The 16,282-nt window shown below is 43.5% G+C and overlaps 1 protein-coding gene across 1 annotated transcript in view; it reads left to right on the top strand.

The window, feature by feature from the left end:
* Positions 1-16,282, top strand: part of Ostf1 (osteoclast stimulating factor 1) — a 52,289-nt gene that overhangs the window by 25,267 nt on the left and 10,740 nt on the right. Inside the window, exons 3-6 of the mRNA XM_050160261.1 lie at positions 3,320-3,366; positions 11,229-11,279; positions 13,916-13,979; positions 15,653-15,706. Of these exons, the coding sequence (XP_050016218.1) occupies positions 3,320-3,366; positions 11,229-11,279; positions 13,916-13,979; positions 15,653-15,706 (216 nt within the window). The remainder of the gene's footprint in view (positions 1-3,319; positions 3,367-11,228; positions 11,280-13,915; positions 13,980-15,652; positions 15,707-16,282) is intronic.

Here is a 16,282-nt window from a genome sequence, read left to right as displayed (position 1 = left end):
GTAAGGAACTAGAAAATTCTGTTGTTGATGCTGATCACAATGGACTGCTTCCTTGCTGTTTGGAAAGTTTGAAGTAACCGAGATAACTAATTTCTACCGTCTGAGAACAATCAGCTCTGCGGAAAACTTTCTCTGGCAGCTCCTCCCCCGAGCCCTGTGGTTTTTGAGACAGGGTTTTCTTCACTCTATGGCACAGGCCGACCTGGATCTTAACTGCACATGTACCCAGGAAGGTCTCATACTCATGCCAGTCCTGCCTCTGAGTGCTGTAGTTACAGGTGTGAGCCACTACACCTGACAGAAAGAAGTTTTCAGGTAGACACGTTAAGTCACTTGAGAATCTGAGCTGCTCTTCTGTGGCTGGATGCTTAGAGTAAAGAATGATTTCCTCCCCTGCTTGAAATGAGTACGGTTGCTGTTTTCACACTGTATAAATGTTACATACATTGGTGAAATAAATGTAAACAGCAATGTAGTTCAGAATGTGAAGGGCCCCATAAATGGTGTGGATGTCCAAGGTCTGTGTGTGACCTGTGTGTTCAGGCATAGACCTGTGCCTGTGTGTGGAGGCCAGCAGTCAACACCGGGTCTTTTCCTCAGTTGCTCTCCGTGCTGTATTTTGAGACAGGCTCTCTCACTGAACTTGAAGCTTCCAGTTTAGGCTAGGCTGGCTGGTCCATTAGCTCCAGAAATCTGCCTGGCTCTTCCTTTTGTGTACTACTGTGCTGAGATTACAGAAAGAAGCCCCCACCCCCAGCTTTTTATGTGTGTTCCAGGGATAGATCCATGCTCATGTTTTCTAGGCAGACACTCTACTGACTGAACTATGTCTCCAACCCTTCTATTTTCTTCATCAGTAAACCCACCAGTTGATGGGCATGTAGATTGACTTCCTAACTGGTTGCTTTCTCTTTTAATGATTCTATCATGCTGACAAATAGGAGTGACTTAACGTAGTTCCCTCTTAATGGACATTAGACTCATTCTTGTTTTCTCTAGTCTCGTTCTTCCTTCAGTATGCTGGTCACCAGCCGTGTGTGGCCGTTTAACTTCATTAAAAGGAAATGATATTAAAATTCAGTCTCTTGGTCACATGAGGCACATTGTACATGCTTAGTGGCTCCATGTGCCTAGCACCAACAGCTTTTCTGTGGCTGTGTGGGTTACACTGGACAGTGTTCTCATGCTGCGGCTACTGATTTGCCGACTGTTAGAGCTCTGGCTTCAGCACTTGCCTCCCTCCCCATTCATTCTGCAGCAGGGATTTCTCAGAGCCTCTTTTTTGGGGGAAGGGGGGACGCGGGGGTTTGAGACAGAGTTTCTCTATAGCTTTGGAGCCTGTCCTGAAACTTGCTCTGTAGACCAGGCTGACCTTGAACTCACAGAGATCTGCCTGTCTCTACCTCCCTAGTGCTGGGATTAAATGTGTGCGCCACCATCTCCCGGCTTCTCAGAGCCTCTTATGTATGGGTCTCTATGCTGTTCACTTGGGAGTCTGTTGAAGAAACATCAAAATTAGATCTTCATCCTACCACATTATATTCAACAAGGATACTTTTAATTCTCCCAGTAAGCATGCATGTAGTTACAAATAATATCTATATTGCCTTATGTTTTTTATTATAAAATATGTTCAAATACTAACAAAAAAGTGTAAGATAAAAATATCTTCTCTGAAATAAGCTACCTTATTTACTTTGGAGGCCAGTTTTGAATGACAGACTTGGTTTGGATACTGTCTCTAAAGGATCTTCCAGAACGTGAACTGAAGTATTATCAACTTGTCAATCAGAGGGTGGTGGGTCACAACCCCTTTAGTGGGTCAACCACCCTTTTCCAGGGGTCACCTAAGACCATCAGAAAACAGAGATATTCATATTAAAATTGAGCAAAACTTATAAAGTAGCATAAAAATGATTTTTGTGGTTGGGTGATCACCACTACATGAAGAAAGAACTGTATTAAAGGATTGTCACATTAAGAAGGTTGAGAACCACTGATTTCAATAGATAGTTCTCCTATCTTGATCTCTTTCTTAACCTACTTATTTTATAAAATGCACCCCCATGTTTGCTGTAGACCATATATATATATATATATATATATATATATATATATATACAGTGTATTAATTTGTATTAATTTTGTGAACTTGAACTTAACTTTATACTATATGTACTATCTAGTAGGTGCTGGGAAACTGAAGAATTTGGACCCATTCCCTCAGACGGAGAGGACCAGTGTAAATGATATGGAGTGCTGGGGAGCGTGTGGGGTGGAGGGGTGATACTGCTCTTACATGTTCTTTCCTTTTCCTCCACTTTCTGTTCTTTTTGAGAATATACGGTCCTAATGGATAGATTTCAAAATTGTAAACACATTTATATTGCTCTTAATTTTTTTGTTAAGATGTTCAACCTTATTTATTATGTTTTGAGGCAGAATCTCTCTGTGTAGCTCTAGGTGACCTAGAACTTGTTATGTAGACCAAGCTGACCTCAAACTCAAACAGATCTGCCAGCCTCTGTCCCCTGGAATACTGAGATTGCTGGTGTGCACCACCATATCTAGCTTATTTAATTATCTTCAAGATTATTTTTACTATTCATTTATTTGTCCATGTGTGTATATATGCTGCATGTATGCAGGTTCCTGTATAGACCAGAAGAGGGTGTTGGGTCCCCTGGAATGGATTTGTAGGCAGTTGTGAGCTGTGTGCTGGCTTCTGTACTGGGTCTTCTGGAAGGGAGACAAGTGGTCTTAACTGCTGAGCCATCTCTCCAGTCCCGTCTACCCCTCAGCTTTTTATTTTTAGGTTTGACATTACTGTTAGGACTGTGTCCTCATGGGCAGAGATACAGTGCAAATCTGTAATTCCTGTCAAACAAAGCTGTCCCCCAAAGACTTGTGGTTACTGTTGCTCTCATGCACTAAGCATTTTAAAGATGCATCCTATGGGGAAAAGGTACTGCCTCTAAAGCAGTGGTTCTCAGCTATGGGTCATGACCCCTTTGGGGGATCAGACAACCTATCACAGGGTCACCTAAGACCATTGGAAAACACAGATATTTGCATTATGATCTGTAACAGTAGGAAAATCACAGTTATGAAGTAACAACAAAAATAATTTTATGGCTGGGGGTCACGGCAATATGAGGAACGGTTAAAGGATCACAGCATTAGGAAGTTTGAAGACCACTACTCTAAACAGTCCAAAATAGACTTTTAATTTGGGAATTCTAATGGCGGAAAATCGATAACAAGTTAGAATAAAGTTCGAAATAAGAGAATTGATCAGTTTTTTTCTTTCTTCTTTTAGGGCAAGTTAAAGTCTTCAGAGCACTGTATACGTTTGAACCCAGGACTGTAAGTATTCTGATGTAAACTGTGAAATTGACACAGCAACCTAAGGTGACTTTATTTAGACACCTATGTTGGCCTGAGTAGCCTGTACTTTCTGCCATGCTGTACGTAATGCACAGGATGAGTGTTCAGTCCTTCCCCACCGCTCTCCCCCAGTGAGTGGAGCTCATAAGCCTCAGGTTGATTCACATGGCCCGGGTTTGGAGGTCAGAGACTCCCTCACGTTGCTTCTCTCCTTGGGTGTGGGGACATCTGTTTTCAAGTCACCAAGTGGCCTGCACACAAAAATATCTAAACTACAGAGACTCCAATCTTAGCTTTGCTCACACATCAACCTTCCTCATCCTCTCCTTGACCCTCTACCTCATACCTCTTCACAACCTCCTTTTATTATTTATTATTCTTCCATCTCTTCTGTGTACACTTTTCTCTGTGAATCCAGGGGTCCACCCACCCACTCATGGTTTAGTGAGCCCCTGTTTTGTGTCACACACTGGATGTGCAGCCACAACTCAGTGACATATAAGAAAGCTGGCCAAGCTTGAAGGAGCCGGCAAGCGCCATTCCTCCATGGTTTCTCAGGGCTCCTGCTTGGGTTCCCGTCCTGATGGTTTCCCTCATGATGGAAGTGTAAGCCACATCAGCCCTTTCCTTCACTCAGCTGCATTTGGTCAGAGTGTTTTAGCAACAGGAAGGACACTGGAGCACCCTCCGTAGCATCCATAGTTTCTCCATAGCATCCAGCATCATTTGCCTGTGTCTTGCACGTGGAGTGCTGATTCACGCTGCCAGTCCAGGGCACTGCGGAAGACCACAATCTGCCATTTTCTAAACCTCTACCCAGCTCCTTATTTGAACATGGGAATACTGCTCGCTGCTCACTCTACAGCCGCCCCGCAGTACTGACAGAAGGTTCCTATTTGAGGTCCATCACTTGGTGACCAGCAGCCACAGACTAATAGCCCAAGTCTGCATACTCAGACTTTCCCAGACTTCAGAGATACCAGGCTTCTAGACAGAAAGGGCTGTTTCTCTCACCCCAGGAGGTAGGCAGAACATGTATGGAGGGGGCTGCTGCAGCAGAATCAGAGACCTGAAATTTTAGCCACAGGCATACAATTCCTCATAATCCTGGAAGCCAGAGGCCCCAGATTGCGTTGACAGCAGGGCTGGTTTCTTCTGAGGCCTGTCACAGTCCACAGTCACCTTCTCCCCCGTGTCCTTACGTGGCCTCTCCTTGAGTGTGTCGGTGTTCATGGATGCCAGTTGGGTTGGGTTAGGGTCTTCCTCGAAGCCCTCATTGTATCTTCATCATCTCAATAAAGACCGTCTTTGGCTAGGAGATGGTGCCACACGCCATTAATCCCAGTACTTGGGAAGCAGAGGCGGAGGCGGGCAGATTTCGAGGCCAGCCTGTCTACAGAGTGAGTTTCTGGACAGCCAGGGCTACATAGAGAAATTTTGTCTCAAAAAAGACCCTGTCTCTGAGGACAGTCACACTTTGAGGTGCTGGGAGTTGGAACAGCAGCCCAGAATTGGGGAGGAAGCTCAAAAGGCATGACAGGTAGTGGCCTGAGCCCAGAGTCATCTTTAACTTTAACTTCGCTCACAGGGATGTCTCTGATGGGATCAGGATGACTCAGGGAGGATAATTATGGAGGAGAGCTCACAGCATCATCAGTTGCTCCTCCAGACCAAACAAGCAGGAGGCCACACAAGCTTCCTGTAGAATGAGGCCTGTCTTCCCTGAGGGTAGGGACTGCAGTGACTCTTGACACTCTCTCTCTCCAGGTGTCCTTAGCTGAGTCCCTGTTGTCCTTCCTCACTGGCTTCCTCCAGATTGTGTGGTTCCTCCTGACCTTCTGCTTTTCCTCACTTCCAGGATGACTCAAGCTTCCCCGCTAGGTTAATGTTTCCAGTGTGTGGCTTCGGTCCCCTGTCTGCTGCACATCTGTATTTCACTGTGTGGCCCTCTGTGGTGTAGCTCTTGTTCCCAGTGCCCCTGGCCGCTGCCCCTCCTCCTCCTTGTATCACCCCGAGGACTCAGGAGAACCCATCTCTGCACCTTCTCTGGACCCCTGGTGTGGCCCCCTCTATGCCCATATGAACTGTTAGCCCCTCCATAAATACTGCGCTGAGCACTCCCATGAGGAGTGGGTGCCTCTTACTGTGACCTGCTCAGGCACAGTACTGTCCAGGCGGGTCCCATCTGGGGAGCAGAACCCAGGTTCAGAGCCTGTGCTAGGCTCTCTGATTTGTCTTCCTTTTTCGCTGCTTGTGACCTGGAGAGGACTTCACCTTGGTCTCTGTTGTTTTTAGCGAGAACCGTGATAATGCAAAGGCGGCAGCAGCTGTAGGGGTCGCTATTGCTGCTGAGTACTGGTTGCTATATTGATAGACATTTACAAATATCTTTTCTTTGTTTGGTATACTGATTTCTAATTTATCTCCATATCTTCTGTGGAGAAAGTTTCTCCGTGCTATTTCTTAAGTTCTTAGTTATTAATGAATATACAGGAGAAATACATATTTAACTCATTGGGTAATTTTAAAAGTATTCTCTCTTTAAAATGTGGCTATAATTTTTGACATGCTGGTCCTAGGATCAGTAACGGCCATTCCACGTTCTGTCATCCCCAGTCCTTCATGTTCTCCCTTCTGTCAGTCTAGCTACTGAAGCACCTTATCTAGTGAGCAGGAGACCAGCAGCTCAGACAGGGTTTGTTTTACCTATTAAACATTGAACATCCTCCTAGACATTAATATACTTTTGTGAGTATGTGACCCTGTCTCTTGGACAGTGCTGGAATCATTGTTTGTTCCCCTGTAACAGAAAGTCCTCGTCTTTGTATGGGCACACAACACACTGGCCACACAGCATGTCATGCGCAAGGCACACACAGCTCACACCATGACACAAAGACACAGCACAGCACAGCACAGCACCCAGGATCCTTAGCACACAGCACAGCGTGCTCAGCAAACCACACATTGAATGTACCACATGCACAGCACACCGAGGGTGTAGCACACCTCATACCCAGCCCACCGAATTCACAGCACACTACAGAATACACTGAAAATACAGCTGAGTGCATAGCACCACATGCTCCACATTCTGAACACATCGCTCAGTGTACTGAGGCCACAGAACTCCAAGTCCTTTCACACTGTATGCTTGGCACACCAGATATACAGTGTGCTATAGGCATAGTAGGCTGAGCATTGTGGCCTGGAAATACTGAAGGATGAGCTGGAAGCTAGGAGCCCTTTGCTCGCATATATACTACAGGCAAGAAGATGATGGTTGTGCTTTTAGCAACTTACAACCCCCGGAGACGGTGAGAATGGCAACCAGCTCTGGTTCTGGTGATGTGTCGGTTTGGTAGAGCAAGCAGTTGCAGTTCCTAATTATCTGTCTTGTTTCAAGAACAGGTATTTCTGGCGTCACCCAGCCTTCTGTGATTCTAACTCTTCCCGGCCCCCATTTGGATGAAGTGTCACACAGACACACCTGCCTGGACTGGCTGGGCAGTGGGAAACCATATTGACGGGGAGGAGCAACAGTGGCTGGAGGAGGAGTGTGGGTTTCTCAAGGAAACCAGATGGACTGCTTGGTCACACAAGGCGTGCCAGGCTGCTCTAGTTTACAATGTAAGAAGGAGGTCTAGAATGGGAATCCAAAAGCTGAGGTAGGATCCCAGCCACGCTCCCCTCTGGGATCTCCAGCCTTTCTCTATCTGATTGCTAAATAGAGATGCTTAGGACCCAGTTCTGCTTAGTAGGTCTTTGCAAGGCTCCGGCGAGGTCCAGCATACTTTGCATGGGAAAAGAACTGTTTTCGACATTGCTGTTCTGCATTTATGAGGAGTCAGGATGAGGAATGTTTTCCAAAGCAACCATCGCCGAACTAGGCCGTGAGACTGTGCTGACCAACACTGGCGATGTGTGATGTTTCTGTGAGAGGAAACAAAAGCTGGGCATGGAAGTTGGGGCTTCACAGTCTGAATAGCACGTGCTGTGTGACAATCTCATCTTTAATCCAGCAATACAAAATGGCCCCACTCCTTAGGATTGTTGGACAGGGTTGAATTACTATTTGCAAAGGCCGTGACCAGTGTATGACACATGAGTAATGTTATGAAATAATAAATGAGACCATTCATGGAAAATTTATTTTACTTTTGAATAATTTTTGTATTTTTAGGTTTCCAAATCTAAAAAATATTCAGAAGTATATCACAGTTTTTCTAAGCTTTAAAAAAGACATATTTGCATAAACCAGTAAAATTGCTGCCTTGGGACTCTGCTGCCTATAATATATAGGAATGAGGATGTACATTTGCACTCAGTACTAATAAAAATTTACACTTGGTACTGTGGCACCAGTCATTGCTTATTATTATTATTATTATTATTTGGCTTTTGCTTTATGTGAGACAATGTCTCTCTCTGCAGCCTTAAGCTTAGAGCAATCCTCCTGCCTTAGCTTCCTGAGTGCTGGGACCAAAGGCATGAGTAACTACCGTAGCTCGCTTCTTGTTCTAATACCTTGTCATTCTTCAAGGAGAGGTGAGAGAATGTGGCTAAAAACCAGAGAACAAGCTGATGTAATGACGTATTCATGGTATAATTGGGTCTCCGCTTTCCATTTCTCCTCTATGAATACGAAGCCAGGAATGTAAAAGTAGAATATTCCTTGAACAGTTTACATTAAGTGGTCTGTTGTGGGTTCTTAATGGAAAATGTGATTCCTTTAGGTAATGTCTAATTTCAAGCCGTAATGTTACCTTATTGGCTGTACGGTCCCCAGCAGTGTCAAGAATTGCATAAACCGCCCCTTAGCCAGGCTCGGAAAACCCAGCCCTTTCTTTTGTCCTTTCGGAAGAAGATACTATATAGGTAGTATTGTACTTGAGAGCTTTTACAGGAGAATAAACTGTAAAATCTAATAAAATGGCTGGGCAGTGGTAGAGCATGCCTTTAATCCCAGGAGGCAGAGGCAGGCAGATTTCTGAGGTCAAGGCCAGCCTGGTCTACAGAGCCAGTTCCAGGACAGCTAGGCCTGTACGGTAAAAACCTGTCTCAAACCCCCACCCCCACCCCAAAACCCAGCAAACTTATAAAACAGCCAGACCTTTTTCTTCCTGACTGATTGGCTGCTGGTTGTTGCCTCATTTGATCAGCAAACCTGACTGGGTGTGGGGGGTTGGGGTAGAGAGGTGCAGTCCCCCTTTCGAGCAGCTGTGGTCCACTTAAAGCTGGGTCAGCACTGTGACGTCGTCAGACAACTCAGCTTGGTGACATTTTCCTAAGATGCCCTTCGCCAAACCACAAAATAGGAGAATTACCTAAAAGATGCTGAGAGTTTTGACTTTGTTTTAAAAACAGAGGTAAACTCACACAACATAAAATTAACCATTTTAAAGCCAACAGTTGAGTTCTGGGATTAATACAGTTGCCGCGGTGAGCAACCACTTCCTTTACCAGGTTCCGACACATTTCCTTCACCCCAGAGTAAAACCCTGTGCCCGAGAAGTGGCCGCTTCTCATTTCCCAGCTCACTACTCAGTTCATACAGAGAAATAATAGTTAGAGACTTGATGTGTGCATATATGTACACTCAGGTCTGTTGTGTATTTCAGGCTTTTTTTTTTTTTTGGCAGAGATTTTCTTCATATTTTTGTTTGTTTCGTGGGTGAGTGATCTTACTAAAGATGGAAACTTAGGCAGAACTGGCTTTTGAAGGCGACTAAAGCAAGAGGGAAAGGCAGCTCCTTGACTCCTGCAAGGTGCGGACTGAAGAGGGCTATTGTGAGCTGTGAGTGCGTGGGCAGGAACAGCACAGAAATGGCCTCGGACATCTCTAACGTGGACTGGGCACATCTGACCCTTAGAGAACTCCAGGAAGTGCAGCCAGCATAGACGTAGCTGCAGGTCACCCCACCCCCACCCCTGCGTGCGTGAGCACACACACACACACACACACACACACCAAACACACCATTCCCATGCCTTGGCACTTTCTAAGGAGAGACGATAAGATGCCACCTTAATGCTCTGAGATGGCCCCTGTGTTCAGTGCTGTGCTGTGGTGATGAATGTGGGACTCGCTTAAGTGTCCTCAGAGGATCCCGTTTGCAGCTCGTGTTAAAGGAAACGGTCTGTCTAATCACTTTCTGTGTCTGCGGCCTATCGAAAGTATTATCGGTCATCCATCTTCAAAACAATGCCTAGAGAAAAATCTCAGAGGTCTTTTGTTTCTCTGCTCCTGAGTATTATTTCAAATGAAGTTACAGTGCACTTCCTCAGGTCCAGTGGGTTTAACTAGTTTTGGGTAACTTGTGCTGTAAATCAAAGTGTAAAGGCAATAAATGCGCTAGGAAGTTGCCTTTCAAGGAAGCCAGTCGTGTGGGGGACATCATCAGTCACCAGTCACTAAGTTTTATATACGGCGAATCTTTCATCTGACTTCATATTGCGGTTGCTTCAAGCACGATGCAGTTGCTAACAGTCTTTGTTTATATTCAGGGAAATGGTGTGTGTGGATCAGCTTTGAATAGCAGTCCATTATAGGGCAGAGTCATATGTCCTCATCCCAGTCTGCCCCTGAGGGGAGGCAAGCACTTGGGGGGATGAATGGGCGAAATAATTTGTTTCACTAGTATAATTTTTCAATATGTGGAATAGGCAGAAATAAAAAGTCTTTTTTTCTAGACATTTTCCTGCAAGTATTGTAAAGTATACTTGGTAATAGCAACAAATTTGGAAAATCCCTGTGCATAATTTGCGCATAATCATCATTTCTTCCTGTGTCTGTACTTGGTGTTTTTTAGCCTCTGTCAGTATCTGAGATTCTTTTTCAGTGGGCATTGGACTTCCTGTTTACTCAGAAAGTCATGGTGTTATCTGCTGGCAGAAATGAGATGTGTAAACCAAGTGCAAGCTTTCTTCAGAGAGTTCGCAGGGCACTTATGATCAGGCCAATGTGAAGGTACTAGCTATGAAGTTAGCACCTAGAGTTGCTAGTTTCTGGATGACTTCTTGTATTTTAGTTCTTTAGGCTGTCAAAGCTGAATTATATGTTAATATACAATTAATATAATATATTATTCCTGTATGATAAACACTCAATCTCTCTCAGCATAAAGACCAGGTAATAGTTTTCTGAAAATAAGCAAATATAAGTATTAATATTTTCCATAGTCTTGATTTTGGACATTTATCCACATGTCTACATAGATACATGCATACATGCATGTATACATATGTGCGTGTGTGTATATCACACATATTTATATATGCATGTATATGTATTATGTATCTGTGTATATCTACCATAACTTTTAAGAGGGATCATCCTTTGCTTTGTGATAAAAGGATGTACAAGATGTTAGAAACTCTCATGAAACAATTCTTTGAAAACATTTATCATGGGACAAATCCAGCTTTAGAATTCAAGTATTAATTTACTATAATATTTTGTTGTATAATTTATTGTTGATGTTAATATACAGAAGTAATATTGTAGCTGAGCGGTGGTGTTGCACCCCTTTAGTCTCAACACTTGGGAGGCAGAGGCAGGCGGATCTCTATGAATTCGAGGCCAGCCTGGTCTACAGAGAAAGAGTTGTAGGACAAGTTCCAAAGCTACACGGAGAAAATCTGTCTTTAAAAAAACAAAAAAGAAAGAAAGAAAGAAAGAAAGGAAGGAAGGAAGGAAGGAAGGAAGGAAGGAAGGAAGGAAGGAAAAAAGAAAGAAAGAAAAAGAATACTTTGGGATTTAAATTTTAAAAATGAAAGAAATCATTGTATTCGAAGATAGGAAAAATCGCATGGAGCTAATGTTTGTTCTTTCCTTCTAGCCAGATGAACTGTACTTTGAAGAAGGTGATATTATCTACATCACTGACATGGTAAGCCCAGCTAATGTTCTCTACCACTACATGCATACCAGAGATGTCAACATAGGGCTCCACTGTTCCATGTAGCCGTAATATTCTGGATTGTAAAATAATATTATTTTAAGTATGTATTTACAGAGAGATATGCACGCAGTCTCGCTTTTTGACACATTTATAGTCACATATCATCGACAGTAATTGTTTTTTCATCACTAGGAAATAGTTGAATAAGTTTCATTGTGGCCACAGATGGAATTCTGCAGCCATACAAAGAAATATCTTTCACATACTGTTCTGATGTAATTCAAGTGGAACACAGCTAGATAAAATTGCATATATTATGCCTCACTTAACTAAGAAAGGGTGAGAAACAGATATGCTTCTATTTTCTGACATTGAAAATAAGGAAAAAGTTGGAAAATATTACTTAAAAATTAGTTTTCTCTATTTGAAGGAAGAAAAGATAGATTTTTTAAAATTATAATTTATTGGGGCTGGAGAGATGGCTCAGAGGTTAAGAGAACTGACTGCTGTTCCAGAGGTCCTGAGTTCAATTCCCAGCAACCACATGATGGCTCTCACCCATCTATAATGAGATCTGGTGCCCAGAACACTATATACATAATAAATAAATTAAAAAAATATAATTTGTTTTGAAGATTTGACTTTGGAAGCATACAAACATTTATATGGCTGTAAAATTAAATAATTAAAAGCAGTCCCTAAAAATTAAGAACAAAATGAATCAGATGACTTTAATCATACGCTGGCAGTAAGCTCAGCCATGCGGAGAGGAAGTATTTTCTCTCCATAAAACTTGCAATCCGACTAAACATCTCTAGTGACTATATCAGATGAAACAGAATGCCAACAAGTAATGACATAAGTAAGTAAACAAATAAATAAATAGTGCCCATCCTGCCCGGCAAATGCTCCAGGGCTTCTGTGTGTTTGAGGCTTGTGTTTGAGGGCAGCTGAGTCAGCAGGTCGCTGGTGTCCATTGTGGGTTCTCAGCATGGAGGAGGAGGATGTGCAGGTGTCAGCCAGTGAAATGAAGAAGAAACACAGAAGTCCTTCATTTGAATTGGGAAAAAGATCATCTTTTATCTGTGAAGAGGGCCTTAGAAAAGTGGACAACCCAGTAATAATCTATTACTCTCATCGAAAGGAACAAGGCCCCTTTGAGAAATGGCCAGTGCCAGCTCTTGTTCATTAAATGTCCATGATGAACTGAATATCTTGTGACTGGAAGAGAAGGCAGCTTCAGAAGACTGCGAGGGCCACCATACTGGAATGACAAGGAGAGCAGGATGCCCAGCCGTGAGATGGGGGCAATTTGAGTATCAGTCGGGGTAACCACCCTCAAGGATCGAGATACTATTTTAAGTTTATAGTTCCCTGAAAACAGCTCTCAATGTTACAGTGAGGCACTGTTCAGGAGTGAGGGTGTTTATTCAGCTGCTAAGGGAAGGAGTCAGCACTAACTCTCCTTTCTTCCTGAACTTTGTCTTGAATGATCTGAGAGTTGGTAAGGGAAAGTTACTCTTTAAAGAGATATGCTACTTACTTTAATGAGAAAACACCCCATTCTGCCACCCCTGTGATTGACAGCAGCTGCATTCCTCCAGAGGCTGCCTTGCCTTGCTTGTTTCCTGAGGGGGGAAAATCAGTACCACCCATGCAATAGCCTTCCCAAAAATGTGCGCCAGAGTCTGCCTGAGCTTTTAGAACTCAATAGCAGCTTGGGGACAATGCATGGAAAAGAGGTATGTGTTTGACAATAGCATACGTTTACAACAGGCCAAATCCAGACTGTTTCAGTGTCTACAGAAGAAATTAATCGTTTTTCAAATATATGTATATTCTTGAAAGCGAATAGACAACAATAACAACAAAAAACTAACAAAGAGAAGAATGGCAGAGGCACCTGTAAATTAAGGGTGATGTAAAAGGGAAATTGGTTGTACTCTGTGGTCTGTATTTGAAATCTCAAGCTGTGGACCATTGGGAATTTTGAGTTTTGACTTAGTTATTTGATGACGTTAAGGAATCATTGAGGAAAAGTTTGAAACTGTGGTAATGGTGTCACAGTTACCTTTGAAAAAGTATCTATCTTTCAAATACATGTTCTGATTCTGTAGAGTAAAAAATACACTATTTATCACTAACCCTGGTAATCCCAGTGGAAAGCATGATGGATGGTGGGTAGTATTGGCCACAGCAGTGAGCCTCACACTTAGGAACTGTTACCACATTGTTCTCTCTGCTGCTATGTAGGTATGAACTTCTCTAGGATAAAAGTTATGCAAAAGTGAAGCTAAAACAAGAAGAAAATTTAGAAAATGTGGCGAACCATAAAAGCATATCATAGGAAGGATGTTAAAGTCTGGCCATCTAAACCCTTTAGCTGTAGTCTAAACTAACACCTTCTTCCCCTTTTCTCACATACTCTGGTTTGTCTGATTGAAGACGTATGATGTATACCTGATGTGAGTGGGGTGTGCTGCTGTACTTAGGTTTGTAATAAGGGACATGGACCCAGATGGAAAGGGTTTGAGGATGCCATTCAATGAGGACCCAAATGAGGACTTGGGGACCCAAATAGTTTCAGCCACAATTACATGCTGACTCCCCCTCTTTCTTGGCAGAGTGATACCAGCTGGTGGAAAGGGACATGCAAAGGCCGAACAGGACTGATCCCAAGCAACTATGGTGAGTACCAGCTGCACTGTGAGCCTCCTGTTTATAGGATGGCCATGCCTACCAGGTATGCAGGGGCCCAATTCATTGCTTATGAGAATTCACTGTAACATGAAAACCCACAAAATTTCCAGGGAAACACTGTGGATTTTGTTCCTAATACTTTTTTTTTTTAAATGCTTTTATACTCTAGATCAGAGATTGTTCCTCTAATTCCACAGTTCTTAACCCATGGGTTGCATGGGTTGCATGGCCTTTGGGAATCAAATGGCCCTTTTTCAGGGGTTACATATCAAATATCTTGCATATCAGATATTTACGTTATGATTCACAACAGTAGCAAAATACAGTTATGAAGTAGCAACAAAAATAATTTTATGGTTGGTGGTCACTACAACATGAGGAACTGTATTAAGAGATCACAGCATTAGGAAGGTTAAAAACCACTGCTCTAGCTCATGGTGAAGAAGTCCCACTTTGTTAACTAGGAGGTAGACCAGTTGTACTCTTAAGTGCTAGTCAGAGCTGCTTGAGGAGCTTATTAAGATGTGGCTCCTACGTAAAACTATTAGTACTTGTAGTTGGGCAAAATAGGCAAAACAAACAAACAAACAAACAAAAAACCAAAAAAAACCATGTAAGTAGAAACTAGCAGAGTAAAATTAAAAAGGCACAGAATTAGTAAACTAGGGTCCCTGATTTTAGTCTTTTTCTTCTGGTTAGTAACAGGGTGCAGTACTAATGACCCCCCTGAGTGATCCCTCTGGATTCGATTCCATATCCGTGTAGTGGGGCTGCTGGGTTTAGATCACTTGTAGGAGGTTTTTAGGCTTTAGTGGTCCATGACTCCTTAGACTAGTGGTAGAGCGAGCATGGCACTGCTTCTCAGCACTGCCAATGGACTGCAAATGTCAGAGCATGCCCTCAGAGGCATGGAGGCTATGGCGAGGTCAAGATCAGGAGCCTGCACAGCCCAGGCTCCTTGTTCAGGTTCCTCGGAAGTCCCCTACATAATCTTCCACCATGCTGCACTTCCAGCCTTGGCCATGTACACTACGGAAAGTACTGACATAAAGTCCTGTAAAGAACGTCCTACCCCAGCTCCCTTAGGACGGCAGGCTTGGGCCTGAGGTGGCACTGGAGCGGCAGTCTTCCTCCAGGCACTCCTGCTCGCTCTAGGGCCACGGTGGCCGACAGGGAATAGACAGCTCTGTCCCTAGACCGTACGTACAGTGTCGCTGGCAGTCACTGCTGCTGTCCCTAGAGGGGACTCAGAGCTCTTATCAGGTATCCTCAAGACAAAAGTGGTCCACAGAATGCTGAGACCTTTATGGCTGTTTCTTTATTAAATAGTTGAGTAAACTTGATGTTTGGCTCGGGTATTTGTTTGGGTTTGTTTCTGTTTCCGTTAATGGCTGCACTTACTGTCGTTTATGCTTGCAGCTAATCGCTGCGCCACTGCCTTCTTGCTTGGCTTTGTTTCATTTAACACAAAATCCAGCCCCCTTTAAAGGAGGTACTGTCAGTTATTTTCTGTTCCTTCTAATCTACACTAAGTAAGTAATTCATTAAGCTGTTGTATTCGAGGCTCTGGCCATGAAGCTGGGTGCCCAGGGGGCATGACCAACTCCTGTCAATCACTGAGTGACTTCAATGGTGGGCTTGCATTTTTGTTTTCTGTCTAGTGGCTGAGCAGGCAGAATCCATTGACAATCCATTGCACGAGGCTGCAAAAAGAGGTAGGTTTGTTTCTCTTTTTCTTTTTTGATAGAAGATATGGTATATTAAAATGCATAGGTTTCATTAACAAAGTTTCTTGTTATTTGAGAATCTCATATATGTATACAAGTATTTCGATAATTCTCCCACCTCCAACTCCCTCTTCCCTATAACATGCCCCCTCCCAACTGCATGTTCTCTTTTTAAAATAAACAACCCCGACTCCAGTTATTGTCCTTGTGCTGCACATGACTGTGGGACCATCCACTGGGGTACAGGCAGCCACCAATGGTCTCAGCCCCAAGAGAAATGGCTTTTCTTCCTCCATCAGCCATCAGTTTCCATTAGCTTCTCACCTGGGAAAGGTGCCTCATGAACCCCTCTCCCATTCAAATGGGCATTTTGATCAGTGTGACCTTGTGCCTTTAGTGAGTCCATGGGAGCAGCAGCCATGTCAGGTCCAGAGGTTGACCTCGTGTGTGTAGTGAGTCCTCGGGAGTAGACGCCATGTCAGGTCCAGGAGACAGTGTTTCCTGGTGCTCTTCTCCATCCCCTGGCTCTTCCATTCTTTCTGTTTCTGTATTCTGCAATGTTTC

This window comes from Alexandromys fortis, unplaced genomic scaffold (assembly GCF_014885135.2).
Source record: "Alexandromys fortis isolate MF-2015 unplaced genomic scaffold, M_Fortis_MF-2015_v1.1 scaffold_10, whole genome shotgun sequence".
Classification (NCBI taxonomy): Eukaryota; Metazoa; Chordata; class Mammalia; order Rodentia; family Cricetidae; genus Alexandromys; species Alexandromys fortis.
The sequence above is the reverse complement of the archived record's forward strand: the minus strand, read 5'-3'. Positions and strand labels throughout refer to the sequence as shown.